The 10,647-nt window shown below is 38.1% G+C and overlaps 1 protein-coding gene across 2 annotated transcripts in view; it reads right to left on the bottom strand.

Moving 5' to 3' along the window:
- UBN2 (ubinuclein 2) overlaps window positions 1–10,647 on the bottom strand; it is an 80,557-nt gene that overhangs the window by 22,725 nt on the left and 47,185 nt on the right. The window contains exons 14-16 of one of the 2 annotated variants that reach the window (XM_081038401.1): window positions 8,110–9,651; window positions 1,953–2,184; window positions 1,500–1,589 (exon numbers count right to left, since the gene is read on the bottom strand). In XM_081038401.1, coding sequence (XP_080894527.1) covers window positions 1,500–1,589; window positions 1,953–2,184; window positions 8,110–9,651 — 1,864 coding nt within the window. The remainder of the gene's footprint in view (window positions 1–1,499; window positions 1,590–1,952; window positions 2,185–8,109; window positions 9,652–10,647) is intronic. The other variant, XM_081038402.1, reaches the window with a different exon arrangement.

Below are 10,647 nucleotides of genomic sequence, written 5' to 3'. Positions count from 1 at the left end.
ATTCAAAAATCCAACCCTGATTCTCAAACTCAGTGTCTTATACTTTAAGATGTTTTTTTTTTTTATTAGTTTCAGGTACACAAGACAAAGTAATACTTAGACGTTTATCATTTATATCCCTCACACTGTGTGAACCCCTCTCCCCCATCCACTATCCCTCTGACATTGCACAGAGCCATTACATTTCCATAAAATGTTTTTAAAAGGAAAAATTGTAAATTTTTTCATTCCAATTACTTGGGAACTACTGACAGCCATATTTCCTTTCTCCCCAGATAACATAAGAGAATTCATATAAAAGCTGGACTCCTGGGGTTGTGTTGAACCACGAGAATGCTGTTTAATTCCTCGCAGGCCCACACCAACGTGCGCCGCGCACACGGCCCTAAGCTGGACTCACCGTACCCAGCGCTGTCAAAAGCCAGGGTGGAACTGCGTTAGTCACAGGGCTATTTTCCTTAAGCATTAAAACCGAATCAAGTTCAGGGAGATCAGGACTGCTGACGCTTATACCTACTTATGATCCCCATTTGCACAACTGTGGTGTTACATTCACTCTCTCAAGGTGTGAGTCAGAGGCAGCTTACCACTTAGGTTTGACTGGGTTAATTACAACCTGTTGCCTGGGGATTGCTACATAGCTCCCATTTCCACACTGTGGCCAACTGTAAACTTGTTCAAAGATAATTTGAAATGCAGTAGCCAAAAAAAAAAAAAAAAATAGTGAGGCTCCAGGCAACTTCCAAAGTTAAGAGGGTAGCTGGGCCATTATTTCTGCTCAAAAGATCCCGGAAATGGCCTTCAGAATAGTATCAGCAGTCTACTGAGGTCAACTGCTGGTGAGAGTAGGAACATGGCGGCCATGGGTTACGCCGTGTCAACTACCTAATTTAAGATTTCAGAGCGATCTCGTTGGGCAGCAAGTATATAAAGTCTGGATCATGTTAATTTAATCACTGCCAAGAGGCAGAAAAGTTCAATAGTTAAGAATACTGGTTGTGGAATCAGATTTCCTGAGCGTCTAGCTCAGATTGAACAATTCAGTGTATCATCTTGGGCAAGCCGATTCAGTTTCCTGATCTACAAAATGGGGATTGTTATCTCATTCACAGGCCGGCTGTAAGGATTAACTTAGCTAATACATGTAAGTAGTCACAAAACTATCTGGCACTCAGTAAGCTTCTTTCAATTACTACATGTAAACTCTTACAATTACCGGACATGACTTTTGCACACTGTCTTATGAATCCTCTTCTTTGTCATCACTTCCATACAACACACACCTTCAAAAAGGCTCTCTTCACATGTAACAGAAGATCTCATTTACTTATTTCCTTTCTCTTAAAAGAAGTTTGTTGCTAATGAGGATTCAATCATATGAAAATCTGCTTTTTCCAACCTTTGTCATTCCATTCACATTGTTTGCAGAAAAGATTTCTAGTCCAATCTACATAGCTATATAAGCAATAAAGAGATGAAGAAATAGGTGGCTTTCTTACCATTAAATGTTTGCTGTAAATGTGTAGGCAGAGGTGAGTGGGAAAGTGTTGCTGCATGCTGAGCTCCTGGCTGTAAACCCTTTAGTAAATCTGAGAGGAAAACAGACTTGTCAGTGATCTTCTTCAATCTGATATGAGCCCTCTTAGATCAAAAATGAAAATAGTTTGACTTTTCTAATGCAAGCACAGCCCCTGACTTCAAAGACCTTCTTAGGATACATACATTAAAAAAATTTATATACATAAATGTATATGTGTATGCAAATAACCCAGCAAATTTGACTTCCTCTTATTATAAATTTCATTAAGATAGAAATATGGTATCGTTGTTCATTTAGAAACTGTCAATAAACTCTCAGAATCCAGTGCTTTGACTTATTACATACAGGTGAAATAAACAGCAGTTCCCTGTTCTGTCCTGCTCGGCGTCCAGGTCAGTGAAGGGCCACTTACTGTGGGTCAGGCTGTGGTGGAAGGCCGCTGAGGTAGATCCCGTCGTAGCTGTCACTCCAGCTGTGTCCGTTCCAAAGCCAAGTAGCTCCAAGGGAAACTGGAAGGGCATGGTCACTGGAACAAGGCCACCCAGCATCCCAAAAGGAGTCATATTTTGATTTGTTACAGACAAAGGTGATGTCATGAGAGTCAGAGGTGAGGCATTAGCCAATAATGACGCTCCTGCTGTGGACTGCAGAAACCAGGGGTCAAAACACGTAAGAAAGCAAACCTTCACCCTGAGCTGATTCATTTCATATCCTCAAGGGCACGCCTGGGTCTTACCTCTGCTCTAATGGACATTTCATGGGACAGAATGAAGACTGTGGCGAAAAATGTATTTCAAAGAGCTACCAATATCGGTTTTGGAAATAAGTCTACACTCAGCTCTTCGTCATATTTACATTCTTGCTTATTTTAATGCCGGTATTAACATCCATTCACTCTTAATCCACTCATTTCTAACTTAGATTTCCACCTTTGCTCCTCGCTGCTAGACCTGAACCACTAGCAATTAATCCCACACCATTTCAGTTTGGTCCCTGCAAATGCTCAGCTCTTTTACTATTTGTCTCACACTCTTTGTCTTACAATCCTTGTAGTTGCTATTCCACACTTACTCTCCAGAGCCAGCTAACTTGACATCCGTTACTTTGCTTGTTACGTCTTATGGAGATGAGGCCACCCTAGACGTTCTGCCACAGCATCAGCCTACCCTGCCTCTTCTCCAAAAGTTAACCAACCACCTGACCTATGTCATGACTCCCACCTATGCAGAACTTTCTGGTCCAAGTATGTAGTAGTACTGCACCTTTTCCACGTTTCCTCTGCCTTCTCATAAACAGAGGCCTCTCACCTCCTTTTACAACCACAGTTATTCCTGGCTCTTCCTCAACTCCTAGAAACAGCCTGACTTACCTGTATTCCTTTTATTATCAAACTTATTGAATGATAGCCTCTGTTTTCCACATTACTTAGTCTCTCTTTAATCCCTAGAGGCTGGTATCCATTTCTACTACTTTTCTGAACTCAGACACCCTAAAATAAAAGGTAAATTAGAGGGTGTCGTGACACTCCCCTACCTGGGCTTTAACGCTATGTTTATGAATGAAAACACTTAAATCAGAAATATGCTCACATTGATGAACTTTTATTGAGAAATTAATTAAATATACTTCATAAAGCTAATTTAACTCTTTGAATAATTTTCTATACCGCAGTTAAAGAATTTTTCCCATTTTGACTTATTTCTTCTCTATGTGCACTTACCAACAGATTACAATAAATTTTTCTCAGTATCCGATATGATCTATTACAGTTTTTGCAACTGAGTTTTCTTTGGTAGCCTTATTTTACCAACTCTCAATTTCCCCGGCCAAATATTTAACATGTTATCTAGTACCAGGTTTATTTTATGTGTTGATTATTCTACCAGTAACATTACTAATGAATAAAGGGTCGGTCATTTCGTTTCTCAGTTCATGTATGAGAAGAATGTAGGTGATCTGCCCATACATATATGCCACATTACATATACTTATACATTTAGTGGTCCATGCCACTGCTGAACAGAAACTGAAGAACACCTTCAAGAAGCTTTCCTTTCTGGCTTTGCCACTCTCTCCAATAGCCTCCCCTTTCATTATCTCCTTTATTTTTAAACTCTCAAATTTATTATCTGTACTTCTACCCTCTCATCTCAATTTCAGTGCTGTACATCTAGAAGTTCAGTGAAGAATTTCACTCAAAACCTGGCATTTCCGCAACTGACCTCATCATCTCCTGCAATGTCAACTGCCATCATCAACAGTCTCAGTCTTGCCCACCACTCAGGCTTGAAACCGTTGGTTTTAGGCATCATAAAGTGAAGGATAAGGTGAGCTCATGAGCAACACATCCAGTCTTTCTTTTTTTTTTTTTTAATCACAACTTCCTCTAACACTTAAGCACAAATCTTGATCACTTTATGCTTGGACTTGACTACTTTCTTAGTTTCGTCTTTCTATTGTGCCAATCATGATATACAAAATGGGTGCATTAAGGAAAGAATTACTAAGTTAAAAATAATAATGCTTTTAAGTAATTTGGATAGAAAGGATCCTGCACCAATTTAAGAATTAACAAGAGTCCTTTCTTCTTTTTGATCATAATTCTATTGTAGTCTCAGGGTAATATGAGGCACACTCCAAGGTAGTGAGCCCCAAGTGGAGCCCTCTGGTGAGAAACATTAAATGTTGCTAATACGGAGAACTCAAGCTTTTCTGCAAGAGGCTAATTTAAGCATTAAAACAGATGGAAAATGTAATAGGGCCACTTCCAAAAATTAAGTAACTGAGTATCAGCAATAAAAAATGGTGCCATGGCATAAATGTCTAATATTTTGTAGTCAAAATACTTCTATATCTAATTTTGTTTATAAAACTAAAACGAAACATCAGATTATCTAAATGTCACATGGGCATTTTTAAGTTTCTCTCTCCTAGAAGATAAAGACCTTTCAAAAGTGGGGTATCCCACCATTGATATTATTCAGAAATATACAGGAGAAGTTGTCAACATGAAGTAGGCAATAGCACAGGATAATGCCCCATAATCAAAAATACTTTCTATGACCTCCACATTTCATTTCCAGGGGAAAATACGAAGGGAAACCTTGCTCTTCCTGTGGTGGGCATTACATTTTTTTTAACCACGTGTTTAATTTGGTGAGTGCATCTGTCCCGCATTCTATACAATACGAGTGATCCTTTGAAATATCAATCAGACCATGGCCCTCCCTTGTAGAAGGCTCTCCAATAGCTTCCCACTGCGCACAGAATAAAATCCCACGTCTCTACTGTGGCCCACAAGGCCCTCCGTCACACAGTTCTGGTTTGGCTCCAACCTCCTCACCACCTCTCTCTCCCTAGTCTAGCCATGCAAGTCTACAAGTCAGGCTGCTTCCTGTCGCAGCGTCTTCACACCCACCAGACCTCTTGCCTAGACTGTTCCATCTGAGTTCCAAATGGCTGCTCCTGCTCATTCAATCTCAGCTTAAATGCTGCCTCCTCACAGAGGCCTTTCCCAACTCCCTTATCTATGTTAGCAACAATCAAACTCTATTATCATATTATTCCATTTTATTTTTTCATAGCACTTAACATATTCTTAAAATTTGTGTTTTGCTTATCTTCCTACCTAAAGTATATGCTCCAAGAGAGGAGGAATCTTGAGTATGGGTTCACCCACTTCCCCAGCACCTAGAAGAGTGCCTGGCACATAGCAAACACTTAATAAACATTTGTTTAATAAATGAATTATTTTGGGACTTACAAAGTGGCAAAGACAAGAATCATAGAAAATCAGTAAGTTGAAAGGCAAGAAGAAAGAGGAACACCTTGAGTGGAATGTTGTTAAACAGAAAGCAGGTAGAGGTAATAATCTGAAACCAGAAAGATTTTAACTTCTGTTAAACTCAGGACCTGTCACAAATGAGTAGAAAGCTAAAGATGTCTTTCAGACAGGAGCTGAATGTTTTGCAGGAACAGACAGGAAATCAGTTTTTAGTTACTGGACTGCTAGAGACAAGATCTACAGGCCACTAGGTAGCTGGTAAGATTTCAGTGAGATGGTATGTTAAAATAATAATAATAATAACAACGACAAAAAACTTTAGGTTCACCAGAAGTTAGAAACATCCTTATTCAATTATTGGCCTTTCCTTCAGCCAGACCAGTAAGACAGAACAAAAAGGATCCGATATGAAGGCAGAAACACTAACTAAGGTCTCCAAATCATAATGCCATTATGGAGAGGAAGAAAACCAGGAGGGTGTACTTTTTAGAAACACAAATTTTGCCGTGCAAATTCATGCAGACAAACTAAATGGTAAACAACTTGCATACCAAGTATGTGGGTTCTTTTGGGATAAATGATCAAATACAGGAAGCTTTCTGGAGGAAAAAAAGAAGACTGATAGTCTAGAGATAACAACAGATAAAGAAAGAAAATGAAGCAAGTGAAAAAAAACATATTTTTTAACGCCAGGAAAAGAGCCAAAAATTGGTCAGAAAGCAAATGAAACTATAGTGTACAAGATTTACCTCCACAGAGACAATATTGTACACAGTCATGGATTTCACCAAAATTTGTAATTTTACTCTTTCAGGAAAATGGAAAAAATATAAGAGCGCTAAAAGCCTTATTTATCATAATGAGAAGTTAAAGACAATACTAAAATTAATAAATTAAGAGTCTTCCATTTATTCTTATTATTTAAAACCACAGAAAAAAGCTAAGAGAGTTCAAAGTAGTTGACCCTAGTAAGGGGGATACGGGGCAGGGAACTGCCATTTCTGTTATAATCTTCTTACATATTCCTTTGATCTAAGTAAAGATTAATTTAAAAAAATAGTCAACATTTTAATAAAGGTAATACAAACAGGAACGTAGACTAACTCTCAGATCTTAGTTTTAACTTAAATTTTAACATACAATCTCTAATCAGTTTATTTGTTTTTTGTTATTTTTGAATTTTGATAAAAGTAAAGTACATAACTTTATATAAGATAAAACATGAGTTAATCCTAGATTTCAATTAATAAAGTATTAGTTAATTGAATTTTGTTCTATATTAGAATTCTGGAATTAATTCATTTCTAAGGCTATGGTAATGGCACGGTGAAGATTTGGGTTTTAATTGTATATGGAATACTAATGCTGAGTTTGTAATGAAATAGCAGAGAACCTCTATGAACGCCAAGGGAAAAATTATTTCATTAAATATTCCTATTTCACATAAACAGGAAGCAGTACAAAGTCTTAGACAACAGAATTCCATAAATCAATGTCGTTTTCAAAGAATATTTAAGAACCTAAGAACACATCATAAATTATTAATTTAAAAAAATCTTGTTATGAAACAAAATATTATATAAAACGTACTTTCTTAAAGAGTCTAAAAAAATACCAGGAAAATATACACAGTGGTGGACTAAATGGGTGATTTTTATTTTCTTTTTGAATTTGCCTACAGTGAACATGTATTACTTTTCAGGAGGAAAAAAAAAAAAAACATTAAAGAAACCAAAACAGTTAATGTGAAGGACAAACCTGAGAAAGTCTCAGAATAGTAAGAAGTGGCAGAAAGATGAAAACAGCAACAGAGAAAATGATATGGAAGGCAGAGATGAAATATATGAGTAATAAAGAGTTCTCAAAAATCCTGTGCCAAAAGGATCAGAAATAATAATCAGACAGATAATAGAACGAAATATTTTTGAGCTGAAAAAACAGGCAGGTCTGAAACTGAAATATATTACCATGTTCTAGGCACAAAATTAATGAAAACGAGATAAATCTAGCCAAATTCTGGAAACACTTGCATTTCAACGAAAAAAAGAGAAAATCTTACTAGCATTTAGGCAGAGAAAACACATTACTGATAAGGGAGCAAAAACTCAGAATGGCCTCAGACTGCTCTATAATCCTAAGTTACAAAGCAAGGGTCAGTTGAGTGGTATTTACAAAATTTAGAGTGAGGCACTTATTAGTGACCCAAGAAGTCTATTAAGTGTGACAGCACAGAAACGACCAGGTATGCAAGGGCTAAGGTAAAACAGCTTTCACATTAGCCTTCTTGAAAAGACTCCTTGAGTGAGGCACTCCTGTTAACTGAGAGAGAAATTTCAATTAAAACTCACAAAGGGGAAACTGCGGTATAAAAGGATTACTGATACTAATTTGACATAGAGAACTATATATGAGTAATGGCAAAATTCATGCAAAATAAAAATTTGATTAAAAAAGACAAATGGTTAAAGGAAAAATAATATGAATGTATAAATTTAACTGAAAAAAATTAAGAAAGCTGGCCGTAGAAAGCATACTAGGGTGGGGAAGAGAGAAGTGAAGTTATATTAAATTTGTAAGTTACTTCTTTGTCTGGACTTTAATAAAATAGTTTTAAATATGCATTTTAGTTATGTCTTTCAAAAATTCTGAAAGCATGTGACACTTCACTTAAAAAAAAGCGATAAGCTATTTAATAAACAAGCTATATATTATAAGAAGGTTATTAAATGGACTCACAAGATTATAAATCTTACATTTTATCATATGAACGTATGTACATACATACCTGCACACTGGCTGTTACCACTGAAGACCCTGAGGCAGAGGATGGTCTATGTGGAGTAGACAACGGTTTAGTAGCACCCTGTGTTCCACTTCCTGTTCCCCCAGATAGACTAGTCCTATTAGCTCCGCTTGAGTTCAGGTTGCTACCTCTACTGGCAGGTACATTCAATGCAAGTCCACTCAAGCTATTCTTCCCAACAGTTCCAGTGGATGATGAGTTTGGTAGCTTTGAAGAGGCCTGAAGATTTTTTGTAGACGGAAGGCCTGAAGTGCGATTAGAGGGCAATAAATTCAAGGTCGGAGACTGTCTGCTGATGTTTATTCCACTGGGCTGTTTATGGACGGGGTTGTTACTGCTGGAGTGGCTACTCTGGGCTACTAGTGCATTTGGACTGGAAGAACTTGGGGATACAGTAGGCTTGGGAGTTGGGTTGGATTTAGAAATCAGTTTAGTTGATACTGAAGGCTTAGCTGACAGAGAGGGCTTGGGCGAGGCAGAAGGCTTAGGTGAGGGCAAGGGTTTAGGAGATGTGGCAGGCTTGGGGGATGCGGCAAGTTTTGGGGATGCAGCCATTGAGAAGGGAGATTTGAAACCCTGCGTGGAGATTTGTGACACCATAGCCTTGGCTAAATAGTTACTGGAGGTAGTGGTGCTAGGTACTGTCCTAGAAACCAGGGAGTGGGACCCTTGAGAACCATTTCCAAGTGAGGGAGTAGACATGGGAAGGCGGTACATAAGTGTCTTATCTGAATTCTTAGTAAGTGAGGATGAACAGGAAAGCTGGGGGTTATTACTTAATTTCACCACTGGGTTGGTCTGTGATTTACTAATGGTTGCTTGTAATGGAGTCACGTAATTTTGTTGGACAGCTGAATGCTGGTGCACCTTTGTTACTTGTGTTAACGAAGAAGCATCTTGGGCCTCGGATGTTCCCAGAGCATGAGAGGAGGCAGCAACTTGGGCTTGGGAGGAAGAGGAGACATGGGTCTGTGAAGAGGAAGCATGAATCTGGCTTGACCTCTGGAGTCCTTGTTGGAGGAGCCTGGCTGGCAAAGGTTCTAAGGAAACTTTAGGGTTCTGAATTGACGACCCGGCAATAAGGCCCGATGAGATGCCAGTATGAGCTAAATCCTGGGGTTTCTTTGGTACCGGCCCTGTGTGACCAGCAATAAGACTTGACGAATGTGCAGTCTGAGTAGAATCTAGTTTTTTGGGAGTAGCCAGTGGCAGCTTACTCATGATACTTGCTAATTTTTCTTCCCTCAGTCCTGGACGAGGTTTTGCTGTTGGCATGTTTATCCTGGAGCCAGCTGGAGGGCCCTTGTTCCCATTGTTGATAACAGCTAAAGCTTCCGAAACAAGATCAAGTGCAGGTGGATGGAAAGAAAGGTCTTCGTCTAGGGAGTCATCAAGGCAGATCGTCTCCTGGGCTGGTGTAGAACTAGTGGAGGCCACGATAGATGTGCTAGAGCTTGCTGAAGGACCACCAACTGAGGCCACCAAGGATGCAGGAGTTTTCTGGTCCTTTTTTGGACTACACTCCTAGCATAAACAGCATTGTATTAGAAAAAAATAAAATGATTAATACAAAATTATAAAGTATTATTTTTAAAGGACTAAGAAATTCTCATAATGATTAAAACGCTACTGGAACACTTCTTAGAGATTGTAAAAACCAAAATAATTTCTGAGAGGATAGAGCTCCGGAAAGAATTGTCCTCATAAGTCTAACTATCTGATATGCTGCACACAGCTGCATACCTTAGCAAGCCATTCTAAGAAGGCTTCAAACCAAGCTGAAGGAACAGTCACACACATCACACTGTTGATGAAACTCTCCTCCCCAGCCCTCCTCTGTCAAATCTTTAGGTATTATTCCAAATACATTTGTTCAGAGATAATTCTCTTGTATGCCCTGCCTGTGGCTACCCATAGCCATTATATAGAGACACTGATACATCAAACTGCCAGATAATTCAATCCAATTATACTTAAATTATGTTTTCTATTCATTATCGAAGAAGTCATTTGTATTTTTCAACACATATTTACTAAGTGTCCACTATGAACAAGGCACTGTGCTAAGAAAAGAAGGGAATTAGGAATTAAAACTATGACTACTTCAGAGAATACTTCCTGTTTTTTCAAAACAAATTAACTTTCTTAAAATTCAAAAAAAAGGTAAGAGAATTTGAGCACAGTTTAAAATATTCAAAGATCAAAAGAATTAAAAATAACTTTCTCTTAAAAGAGAAATATGAAGTACTTATTTTTTAAGACTAGGAAGAAATAAAACTATTACATAAAAATGTCAAACGTTTCTTCAATTTGTTTCAACAAACAAACAAACCCAAGTAAACCCAAAGCCAAAGTCTTGTATTACAATATGGATTTATACAACCGCAGCACTTACCTTAGCCATAGTGGGGAAAGAATGGAGAGGAAGGGTCTTTACCATTACCTTCCAAGGTACTACAGTAAACAAGCTGTTAAGATGCTGTTACAATTTTTCTAAGCTTCTATTCTAAAAGCCCTCAT

This window comes from Rhinolophus hipposideros, assembly GCF_964194185.1.
Source record: "Rhinolophus hipposideros genome assembly, chromosome: 25".
NCBI classification, from domain to species: Eukaryota; Metazoa; Chordata; class Mammalia; order Chiroptera; family Rhinolophidae; genus Rhinolophus; species Rhinolophus hipposideros.
The sequence above is the reverse complement of the archived record's forward strand: the minus strand, read 5'-3'. Positions and strand labels throughout refer to the sequence as shown.